At 35.6% G+C, this 13314-nt stretch overlaps 1 protein-coding gene across 1 annotated transcript; it reads left to right on the forward strand.

The window, feature by feature from the left end:
* Positions 1–749: 749 nt before the first annotated feature.
* On the forward strand, positions 750–1735 carry LOC131030096 (protein CURLY FLAG LEAF 2). The gene is made up of 2 exons (XM_057960776.2): positions 750–1101; positions 1251–1735. Exons 1-2 carry the CDS (start codon positions 838–840, stop codon positions 1599–1601), a joined length of 615 nt encoding a protein of 204 aa, XP_057816759.2. The 5' UTR covers positions 750–837; the 3' UTR covers positions 1602–1735.
* Positions 1736–13314: the final 11579 nt, after the last annotated feature.

The raw sequence follows: 13314 nt of genomic DNA on the forward strand, positions 1-13314 counted from the left end.
AAGAGACAAAGATGAGCCTCCACACTAGTACTAAGAACAAAACGTAAACAGGTATACCAGACGACCAAAAGACATTAAGCTTCTTCTTACTCCTTCCCGAAAGTAACATTTATTATTACAATATGTTACCATATAAAAGTTGAAGATCATTAAGATCAGATTTTTTCAAAACGAATCCACTTGCTATTCACACGCTATTTATGTGCATGAAAGATACAAGCCATAAATCACATATTAAAGTTTTGCCGGCTATGAGTGTTATGATGAGCACCATTTTTAGTATAGTACACGGAAGCAATACTTCAATAATCAGCGGACCAATAACAATATGATATTTCACTTAAAATCATCTTTGATTATTATATTTAAGAAAAGTGTATAATAAAGTCATGAACATTAAAGATGATACTTCAAATCGGTTGTTCAGATGTCACAATGATGCCATGCCAATCCTTACAGGTTGGATTGATAATTTGAATTGAAGTCTACAAACGGTTCCCATGATAGTATTTAATGTTATGGTTTTTTATCAAATGTCATAAATTGTAGTCACCTTAAGATAAAGACACGGTAGTAAATTTGAAAATGAATAGTTGGAAAATAAACAGTAACGATCAATCAGAAGCTTGGAACATTTATTAGTTTTACGGTTTGGTCAATTGATCATATTCCAATATTTAATGTCATGGTTACATCCTACAACCACTACAGAAGAACTGATATTGCAATCTTGTCCAAAATTCAAGGCTCACAGCTTGTGTTGTGAATTTTTCTTTTGTTTATAAATACCTTGATCAAGATTGTTATTCATTCAGACTGGTGAGAATTTGTTGAAGAATGGCGGTTGAAAGATTTAGCAAGAAGCTAAAGGAATGGGATGAAGATAAGAAGAAAGTGGTAAAGCTTATTCCTGAACATTTGAATGAGTGGAGCGATCCAACAACTCTGAATCTGCTGGGAACCAGGATAATAAATTCACCATCTTCTTCGTCTTCATGTGGGCTAGAATCAATTGAATCAGAGTCAATAGAAGATGATATGCTGGTTTTGGGTCAAGGCCAATGCCTTCCCTCTGGTGTGGATAAGTGTTCAGATTTCAAGGTCAAATATGTCTCAAATCCTTTTGATCTTTAGGTTACAATTCATACCATATTGTAAAGGTTCATGCTTTTAGTTGCAGATGATATCCTTCATTGTGATTTTAATGTTTTACAAATTTCTGAATGTTTTGTGTGGTTACCATTGTACAGACTGGACCAGTGTATTACCTGGATTCAGGAGAAACTGGGCTAAGCTCTGTGACCTTACCAGGGAAGGAAATCTCGGGATTCGACTCCACTGAAGAAGAAGATAAAGGATTGGAGCTTCAACTGGATTTGTCCAACTCAAATGCCCTGAAATATAGCAGGAAAAATAGTACCAACTATATTGATGATTGCACTGATGATAATAGTGCATCAGAAATTCAGTCTGCCATGAGGCTTGTTGGGTGTCTAGCATGTTTAACGTATTACATGGTATGTAGGAAAGAGGCCAGCTGTCCAAGGTGTAAAGGTTCCTTCCTGCTAGACTTTCCTGATGGAGATTTGTCTTCTCCATAAATTAATACAGAGTAGTGAATTTTATTTGGCTTCGGTAGATTCACTGAATGTTATAACGAGTTTGTAGGTAGACATAGCTTAGTTCCAGAAACATGGCAACAATTTTTTGGACCTATTTTGTGATGTAATTTTGAGATTTATGTTAAATAAAATTTCACTTTTATTGTTTAAAGATATGGTTCAATTTTTGAACATGGTAATCAAGATTTGCTTTGTGAGGTAATCTTGAGATTTGACTAGAAAAACATCTATTTAATTATTTGAGTTTATGGTTTATTTTTAAAATGTGGTATCAATTTTTTGAGTTCTTGTATTTTCTCATATTACTATTGAGATTTATATTGAATATGTATAGAATAAATGTTAATTTTCATAATATAATATTATGTTAATATTTAATGTACTTAATATTTCTTAACACATTAAGAGAATTAATATTATCTAATTTATTACTTTATCATCATTAAATTCATTAAATAATATTTACCTTTAATTAATTTAATTCCAATTTCTAAATTGTTCATTTAAATAATTTAAATTCTTTTTTATATCTATTGAGTTAACTATCCAATCAAAATAGTCAACTAAACAATCAATTTAGTTAAGTCCCAATTGACAAGCAAATCAATTGACCTAATTCAAGATCAAAGATTTCTTAAAAAACTAATCATTATCAACTCACTCATCAAATCAGTTAATTTCATATTCATCTTCATCTATTTTAAAACTTTATTTTTGACCTGTTTCCATCACAGCCACCATTCTTGGATCTCATGGTCCAAGATTAAATCTCCACTATTTAATTCTCTTTCGAAATAAAATCCTACAACAATAGGCAAAAAAATCATAAACCATTTGAGCACATCCACTCCTCTATTTTTAATTTTTGTAATATAAATCGATGTTAACATAACATATTTTAATACATTAAGATAATTAATATTATTTAAGCTTACTTGACCACAATCAAATTCATTAAATAGCTAATACATTTTTATTTTATTTTATTTGAATTACTAAATTGTTCATAATTTAAATAATTTAAATTCTCTTTTGTATCTATTGAAATAACTATATAATCAAAATAATTAACTAGATAATCAATTTAGTTTAGTCCCAATTGACAAATAAACCAATCTAGTTAAGTCAAGATAAAAAATTATTTAATACACTAATCATTATTAAATCCCCAATAAAATGAATTCATTGCATATTCATCACCATCTATTTTGAAAATTGATTTCCCCCTCTTTCTATTAGACCAATCATGGATCAAAATCAAGATCTAATATTAGATCTCTAGTATATAATTCTCATTCAAATTTTTTATAAAATTGAGCTTAAGCCTTCATTTATCTCATGTTGAATTGAGCAAGAAGATACTACAACAGTAAGAAAATATCATCACCAATCATTTGAGCAGATTCACTCCTCTAAACAATGATGATTTGTACTAGTTTTTAATTTTTCATTTCATTTATTTGGTTATGATGTAGATTTTTATTGATGCTAAATTGGTAGATGAGAGAGTTTATTATATTTTGTTTGTGATTTTATTATTTTATTCTCATTTTGTATTTTTTTGTGTTTTGTTGTTTACATTAGAGTGTACATAGGCAATTAGTTGTGTATTCTCTTTTGTTGCATTGAAAGGTGATCTTGGAAATCAAAATCATCTTAAACTACAACTTTTTGCATCAACAATGGGCTATGTATGCTTTCATATTTCACCACAAGATGATTTTAAGTTTAAAAAAATATCTCAAAATCATTTTTCTTTTGACTTATAACTCATCACCGAACACTCCTATTTTATTTTTTTACATCCACTAGTATCTATGTTTAATAATTAGAACTAGTGGGAGCCCATATATGAGTAGAATTTACAAATTCAAGGAGTTGTCATTACTAGCTTAAAAAAGTGTGTTTGAAGCACTCCATAAGATGTGGTGGCTTCATCCCATGAATACTCAAGCCTTAAATAAGACTTATACAACTTGGAATCAAATCTCACATATTGTTTCTTATATTCATGCTCTCTTTTTATCTTCATGTGTTCCTCCTTTTACCTTTATATTAGATTAATAAGATCTTAAGTCCTTTGTAAGGAAGTTAAGTAGCAAAACAAATTTCTACACCAACTTGAGAGGAGGGTAATGCAAAAACTTTAACATATCTTAACAACAGCTACACAAACTTAATAATAATAAACATAAATAGCATGCATACCACAACACAGTGATTTGCATGGAGAAGGGTAAAACCCCACACTCCAAAAGCCACCCAATATATTATTCAAAAATCAACAATAGATTAAAATATACTTGTAGAGTAAGATTCTCATAGGAGTATTGTTAATGAAGATTTAGAGGTAACTCAATAGCTATAAGACTTTGATAATACAACACACTACATAGTCATAGTACAATGCCCTTATAATATACTCTTGCCTTCTAGGACAAACAAAATACACAAGATATATACCATTACATCTAATGATAAATGATTACCATTTACAATGATAAGTTATACATAAAATATGGCTTTATCAACTATTTAGCATTCTAGAACTTATGCAGTACATAGAATGCGCTAGTAGAAAAAATTGAGCATTCCTTATCCAACACTCTAAACACACTTAACAACATATTTTTTCATCCATCTAAAACATCAATACAATATTAATGACTCTAAAAGCACTATTATAATTTACATTATTATTACATGGTTGAGATATTTTCCTAACATCCTTGGTGGCTTACTGTGTCTTGCCACTTTAATATACTGATTAATTTTTTTCAATGCTACTCTATAATTTACTAAGAGTATGAATTTAGGCTCATGCTACTATTAAAGTGGGATCTAAATGCAACATCATAAATTATATCCCTATACAATTTTGTCCTCACCTAGGCATCACTTTAGTGTTTCGGCCTCCCATGCCCTAACTCTATTTTGATTATGTTCACACAACCCTAAAATAAACATCTTTAGTACCTTTCTACATTTGTCTAAATTTCAGCCCTAATGGGCAAGACAAGGATGCCTTGGGAACCCTTGTCCTCCCAAAAGGAGCCCAAATTGGGACTCCTCAATGGTCATATTTTGTAGTGGAAAACCTTTCTCCATTTTGGCTCACTTCAAAGATTCAAATAAATTTGGTGTGGTTAGATATAAAAGAAAGGCTTACCCGCTCATTTTAGGAGATCTACAAATTACAATTTCACAAGATCAAATCCATAATTTAAGTGAGCAAGAAGTCAAGCATATTCAAGGCAATGAAGGAGAGAGAGGTCCAATTCAGACTGTAAGAATTCATGATGGCATCCATGATCAAAACATTTTGAAGTCATTAGACCTGACAACATAAACCTTGGCATGAAGACTTCAAATCAACATTCGTCAAGGTATCATCTTCCAATTCAAGAATTTGAATTTAGATCTAGCATTACCCTCAAAAGGAAAGCTTTCTATACCAATTAAATTCCATTTCAAGTTCAATTTCAACTTCAATTCAAGGGTTAATTCCAAACTTGGGATTTGACCTAGGAAAACCCCTATCAAAAACATGATTTCCTCTCTTTTGGTGTACAAGTGACAAATCCAAAAGCTACAAATTAAGATTCGAGTAGTGGAGATGATGACAATTAGGTCTAGATTTTATAGGAGGAAAAAACAAAGGATAATTTGAGTGATATTATGGGAGAATATTTTGAGTGAATTTATAGGATGACGATTAGCTCTAACTTTTATTGGAGATGATGAATTTATGGGAGAATATTTTGAGTGACATTCTAATTTGGAATGTTTCCTATTTGTCCACACCTGACAAATAGAGAACAGGGTCTCCCCAAGCCACCTTGTCCAGTACTTTCAGGCTATATTTTTAGATACAGGTTCTTCTTTATTCCCTTACTTTAGAAATAAATGAGCATCTACATACTACATTTTAAACTTACTGTTCATATTATTTTATGTATATTTTCCACCTTTGACCCTAGATCTAGAACTCAATTTCAAACTCTTTAATACATTTTTAATTGAATTCCATGAAGGAATGTGAATTTGGTTTGCATTCAATCCATTTCATACTTAAAGTGAGATTGGATCAATTAAATTATCTCTACCTTGAATATAATGCTTGGAAAGAAAGTGTAATTCTTTTTTTAAATGCATAAACAGGTAAACCCTATTTTCCACCATTAAATAAATTATTTTTATGTGAATTTATTGATACTATTTATTAATGTTGTCAATGGTGAGAATTGATAACTTGTTGGCATTGTGTTGTCATTGATGTCAACCAGTATAGGATGTTACTGATATCATTGACATTGATGTCTACTAGTGAACAAGAGGCTGGTGGCATTAGAGTTTGATGTCAATCAGAATAGAAGATGGAATGGTATGGGAGAAGTGTTTTTGTTTTGTCATTAGTAACAAACAAGCAACCATCTTCATGCAGAAGGTAGAACCGGTGTGTATCGGTATGCTAGAGGTGTTGTAAAGTGACCACTTTGTAAAAGGGTTGTTTATATGGTGTTGCATACAACCACAATGAAGAGATTTCATGATGGGAATTAATTATGTTGAAGTGGCAGAATGCTATTTGGTTCACATCAACACTGGAGGATAAGTATGAGCAGGCGACCGGATTGCTAGTGTAAGAATAACTAGCAGGACTCCCATCGGATGAAGAAGCTATCATAGGTTGGGTGATGGATTGATAGAGTACGTTGCCTCTATGTGCAAGATGACATATGGAAAACCACTAGGACATATGTCATGTTGAAGATGTATCCTCCCCTTGGTAAAGTCACACTTGTACTGGCAGAATGATTCCTTGAGATAGATAGATGATTCAATGTAGAGACTAGATGTACAAGTGGAAGATGAGGAAGCCTCTAGAGCATGAGATCAAAAATGCACACTGGATAAGCAAGTGAAAACAAGGTGTGCAAAAAGAACATTGAAAGAAGAATGAGATGTTGAGTTAGTGTGTTTGTCATCCTAACAAACCAGTTGAGAGGAGAAACAGTTTGATGAAGAAGGATACTAGCATGTCTGCAGGAATATATATGGTGATACCAAGATGTTGAAAGAAGGTTGATGCAGAACAGTTGGAGTGTGATGACTTGGTGTCATCAATGTGTCTCACCGGCAAGAAGGAAAGTATGTTGTCCACTGGCAGACACATCTACCATAATTTGCATTGGTAATAGTCGACATATTATGTCAATCAGTGAAACATCAGAGAAGAGATAAGGAAGGATAACCGACAAGGTGGTTAGTGTTGGTAGGGTTAGTGAACCGGTTTGCGTGTACCGGTTATGTATGTGGTCAGTGACCAAGTTGAACTGACAAAGTAGTGTGATGAGGTGGATACTAACTATGATACCACATGAAACTAAGGTGGTGAATATGCATAGGTCAGTGACGTCTAGTGTCAAAGACATAGTTGTGATTGGTCGATATTAAATGTTGATTGTGACAATCACGTGGAGGAGTTGCAGAGTGTGCAGATCAATGAAAGATGAACGGCAAAAGAAGATCAGGGATCTGCTGGTGCCATGAATGATGTGTGATATCTGACTGTAAATTAATGACAAGAAGGAAACAATTGGATCATAAATGTGTCGACCGATTTCGAGGCTAAAGAACAAGATTAGATTTGCTATTTTGATTAAATATTCACTGGATGATGGAAAATGCATACTGATGTATTCCTCAAATGCAAGTGATCAATCCAAGATAGATTGGATCGGATCTAATGAAAATTTGATCGGTGGAAGAAACCCTAAATGCCTGAGATTTGAATTGGCTTTTGGTGGGAAAACCAGGTTATAAATAAGGAAGCCAAAATCATTGAAGGTTGCTGTTAAACAGAAGAAGATAGGGCTATCGCATGTGAGAGTAGATCAATCAAGTTCTCTTTAAGGAGATGGAAAAGAGACTGAGTGTGAGGGAGAACGAGGTTGAAGTGTTCAACCAGTAAAAGTGCAGAACCGATAGTGTCCATACTAATAGAATAGAAGAAAAGGTAACTGTAGAGAAGGCAGACATAGAACTGGCCGAGTGCTAGTACCAGTGGAGATTAGCAAAGTAGTTGGAAGAAGTGAGAACTGACAAAGAGAAAGGTGAACTGATAAAATAGCAGTAGTAGAGAGAGAGGTGTACCGGTGTAGCAAAGAAGGTGTCTCACCGACAGAGTAAGGTATAAGAAATGGTTACAAGATTGATTTGTAATAGAATGATTACTTTTGTATTTGATGCTATCATTATGATCAGTGAGTTGTAGCTCAGTGTAGGGGTTGTAACTCCTTTGGGTTGGTGTCCATAAACTAGGAGGGGTTGTAGCTCCTTTGTGTTGTAGCCCATAAATCAGGTAGGGATTGGTGCTCCTTGGGTTGGTGCCCTAAATCAGGGGTTGTAGCTCTTTGTGTTGGTGCCCTAAAATTTGTCACCGCTATGATTGTGAGGCTGGATTAGAGCAGTAGATTCCAGCAGCATTGCTCACCGAGGTTTTTCCCATCTTGTGTTTTCCTCATACATGATAGTGTTATGTGATGTCCCTTTGTACATGAATACATTTGTGTTTACTCTCCTCACTAACTGGTAAGTCTGCATTGAGTTAGAATATGTTAACCGATATGTTGACTAGGAACAATTAAAGAGAAAAGATTGAGAACCATTGATTCACCCCCCTCTCAGTGGTGCATTGTGTCTAACAATTGGTATCAGAGCCAGGTTCCCTGTTTATCAAGATTTCTCTCGCTTGGGTCAATACTGGCTTAAGGACACAATGGTTTGTTTAGTTTCAATCCCTTCTCCAGTGTTTAATGGATCTAACTATGCCATTTGGAGCTGCAGAATGGAAGTCTACCTGTCCTCCCTAGGTTATGATGTCTGGATGGTAGTTGTTAATGGTCTCCCTAAGAATGTTAGTCCTCGCACCAGTCCTAAAGAAGAAAGAAGATGTAAGTGTAATGATGAAGGCATGAAGGCTATTTTTTGTGGACTCACCGGTGGTGTTTCCTCATAGGTGGATGTGTAAATCGACAAAAAGTTTGTGGGATAGACTAAAGAAACTCTATGGAAATGAACCCCATACCACTGAATCAACTTGTGAGAGTGAGAAGAACAATGCAAGAGATACATGTGCAGATGATAGAGGCAGTTTAGTTTGTTGCAGTAGCATTGGTGATGTGGAGACTCATCTCTTCATGGTCCATGACACAGACATTGAGAATCACACATCAAAAGGGGATAATGTAGATAGATCCCACCAACATGATGTGTTTGACAATGACATTGAAGAAGAAGAAGAGGAAGGAGACAAGGTAGATATATATAGCTAGAAAGATCTATTTGAAAATGATGATGATGAAGAAGAAGATGTAGAAGTAGATCTTGACTGTTAACTGGTAAGTGATCTAGAAGAGCTGCAAAATGTTAGAAATGAATTTAAAAAATATAAAAGATTAGTTCATGAGGATTGTAGCCAGTTGAGAACCTGCCCTGAAGAATCAAACCAAAAGGTAGGTTTATTGACCACTCAACTAGAAGAGGCAAAAAGATTGACTGATAACTTGAAATCAGTCTTGGACTCCAAAGAATGTGAAATGGAGATTCTGAGGAAAGAATACAAGATGTTCAAGAATGCTACTATTATGGAACAAAACCAGTTGGTCAATAGTCTTTAAGAATCAGAGTTATCCCTAGCTAATCTGAAACCACAAGTGGTTGATGCTAAGAATGTGAATGTGGAATCTAGATTGGATTCGGATACCAACAAGTGTAGGTGCAAAGTGTTAGACCAAGAGTTGGAGACTAATGGAAAGGAGTGTCATGCTCTTAAGGATTAAGTTACAAAGCTCATATTCGAGTTGGATAATTGCCAAGACGAGCTTAAAATGAGAAAGAAATATGATGGTGACATTGACTCCTTGGATAGAATGTTAAGCCTACAAAAGTATTCCAAGGACAATGGAGGACTAGGATGTGGTGTCGGTGAATGGTCCACTAGCAAGGAAAATTCTCAAGAAGACATTCAGTTTGTCTCCTCAAATGGAAAAGGTGAAGGAAAAACCTTCCCAGTCCAATATGCTACAAGAAGAAATCATACAGATCCAAAAGGAAAAGGGAAGTTGAGAGAAGGCGACTTCACAGAAAGAAAGAATATGAGAAGATAGCACAAAAGACCTCCTCCTGGAAGAAGACAAGGGAATGTTGATGTCCACAAGATAAAGCATGTATGGGAAAAGGAGAAAATGGATGGAAGAGCTACAAGATGTGGACAATCCAACAATCATACCCAGAGAAGAAGAAATGGAAACGCTAAACCGGTAAGGTCTCCTCAAGCCTGGCAAAACAAATTTGTAAGTAATGTGCCTGCTCTTTCCAATTATTGTTTTGCATGGAAGGAATACAACCATAGGGTAGATGAATGAAAAATGATGTCTAGGAATAGAGAGTATGTTCTTCCTAGAAACAATAATGTCATTTATTGGAGGTGTAATGGCTCTAGTCATAAAAGTCATAACTGCAAAAGAATTAACTTGCACTCACATGACTACTAGTTTAGTAGCTTTGCTCAACATAGAAATGGATATAGAGCATATAAGAGACAAAATATTTCATGGAACAAAAGTAGAAGAGATTTTGTTCCCATAAGATCAAGGTGTCCACCAGTTTTGATAGTAGGATACAATGGGATGGCCATAAGAAGATGGTCTAATTGGCATGCTAAGAGATTCCCCAATCATGAAGTTGGGATGGATGTTGTGTGCTACTATAGCACCACTTTTGGCTATGATACAGAATCCAGAAGTGCAAGGATCAATCAGCAAGAGAAGAAGAAACCTACTCCCTAGACTGAAAAGGGGAAGAAAAGTTAGACCAAGAAAACATGGAGGAAGAAGTAGGAAAGTAAGACTATGGACCGACATTGTGCATTCAATGCACTGGTGATATCTCCTATTGATTAAAGGAGATAGAGGACTAAAGGGGAGCCAAATGCTGATAAGATAATTCATCCCCTTAGTGGTGGACAAGAAGAAGAACAAGCTATTGTCGATGAGATGAATGAGTAGTAGAGGGCATTGGAACTGGGAGATAAAGGTAAAGAGGAAAGTGTCCAAGGGTGGGGATAAGAGACCGGTATGTGCAGCATGTTACCGACATGAGTGTTGATCAGTGTTGCAGGTTATGTAAGTCAATGATGTTGAAGGATCATTGTAGTAACTCTGGTAGCTTGGATGGATGAGGTTATGTATCAGGTGTTATTGGAAAGGACCCGAATGACATGTATTGTTCGAGTAGCTGATATTATGAGCATACATCTTTATGGGTCAACTGGTTGGATATGTGACCTATAGTTGGCATTTTAGTCATGATGATGGATGTCATAGGTATTGATGTGAGTCCCAACTTAGGACTTGACTGAATAAGATGAAGATAAGAGGTTTCTGTTTCAAGGGGAGTTCAAGGCCATATCTTCTTACCAATATCAGATATACTGAACACAGAAGCAGTTCTAGAAGATTCTTAATAATACAAGAAAAGATATTGCTCATTTGACTATGGGTCATTAGTTGAATGTAAGAGAAATCTAGCAAACCAGTAGGACCACATACAAAAGAGAAGAAACCGATTCCTCAACTAGTCCTGAGAGAAAGAAGGAGAGACAGACTAGTGTATGTTGTTAAGGGTTGTTTGGTACATGAGCTTTCCATCTCAAGTGTTGGTGATTGAGATGATGTTGTGCATAATCTACAAAGGGAGCTAGAGATGCACCCAATAAAATGGGGGAGAAATATTTTTGTCAGTGCTCGATACATACAAGGATGAATGTTATCCTAACAATACCCTTTGCCATTGTTGTGAAAGGGGGAGAAAAATATTATAGTATACCAGATACTATATGTGTTGACATCAATGCCAAAGGGGGAGATTGTTGGCATTGTGTTGTCATTGATGTCAACCAGTATAGGATGTTACCGGTATGACTGACATTGATGTCAACTAGTGAACAAGAGGTTGGTGGCATTAGAGTTTGATGTCAATCAGAATAGAAGATGGACCGGTATGGGAGAAGTGTTGTTGTGTTGTCATTAGTAACAACCAAGTGACCATCTTCATGTAGAAGGTAGAACCGGTGTGGACCGGTATGCTAGAGGTGCAATAAAGTGACCACTTTATAAAAGGGTTTTTGATATGGTGTTGCACACAACCAGAATGAAGAGATTACATCATGGGCATTAATTTTGGTGAAGTGGAAAAATGCTATTTGGTTCACATCAACAACGGAGGAGAAGTATGAGCAGGCCACTAGATTGCTAGTGTAAGAATAACTAGCAAGACTCCCATCGGATGAAGAAGCTATCATAGGCTGGGTGATAGGTTGACAGAGTATGTTCCCTCTATGTGTAGGATGACATATGGAAACCCACCAAAACATCTGTGGTGAAGATGTATCCTCCCCTTGGTAAATTCACACTTGTACTGGCAGAACGATTCCCTGAGATAGATAGGTGATTGAATGCAAAGACTGGATGTACAAGTGAAAGATGAGGAAACCTCCAGAGAATGAGATTATAAATGCACACTGGATAAGCAAGTGAAAACAAGGTGTACTATTGGGACATTCAAGGAAAAATGAGATGTTGAGTTGGTGTGTTTGTCATCCTAAAAACCCAATTGAGAGGAGAACTGGTTTGATGAAGAAGGATGCTAGTAAGTCTGCAGGAATATATATGGTGATACCAGGATGCTAAAGGAAGCTTGGTGTAGAACAATTGGCGTGTGATGACTTGGTGTCATCAATGTGTCTCACCGAGAACAAGAAAAGTATGTTGTCCACTAGCAAATACATCTACCTAAATCTACATTGGTGATAGTTGACATATTACGTCAACCAGTTAAACATCAGAGAAGAGATAAGGAAGGATAACCGACAAGGTGGTTAGTGTCAGTAGGGTTAGTGAATAGGTTTGGGTGTACCAGTTATGTGTGTGGTTGGTGATCAAGATAAACTGATAGAGTAGTGTGATGAGGTGGATACCGACTATGATGCCACGTGGAATTGAGGTGGAAAATATGCAGAGGTCGGTGATGTCTGGTGTCAAAGAGGTAGTTGTGATCGGTCAACATTAAATGTTGATTGCGACAATCATGGAGGAGTTGCAGAGTGTGCAATTCTATGAAAGATGAATGGTAGAGGACAATCAAGGATCTGTTGGCACTATGAATGATGTCTGATATCTGACTACAGATTGACCATAAGAAGGAAACAACTGGATCATAAATGTCTCACTTATTTTGAGGCTAAAGAACAGGGTTAGATTTGCTATTTTTAACAAATATGCATTGTATGATGGAAAATGCATACTGATGCATTCCTCCAATGTAGGTGATCGATCCACGATAGATTGGATCAGATCTAATTAAGATTTGATTAGTGGAAGAAACCCTAACTTCCTGAGATTTGAATTGGCTTTTGGTGGGAAAACCAGGTTATAAATAAGGAAGCCAAAACCATTGAAGGTTGTTGTTGAATAAAAGAAGACAGGGCTACTGCATGTGAGAGAAGATCAATCAAGTGCTCTTCAAGGAGATAGAAAAGAGACTGAGTGTGAGCGAGAACAAGGTTGAAGTGCAGAACCGGTAGTGTCCATACCAGCAAAATAAAAGAAAAGGTAACTATAGAGAAGGT

This window comes from Cryptomeria japonica, chromosome 7 (genome assembly GCF_030272615.1).
Source record: "Cryptomeria japonica chromosome 7, Sugi_1.0, whole genome shotgun sequence".
Lineage (NCBI taxonomy): Eukaryota > Viridiplantae > Streptophyta > Pinopsida > Cupressales > Cupressaceae > Cryptomeria > Cryptomeria japonica.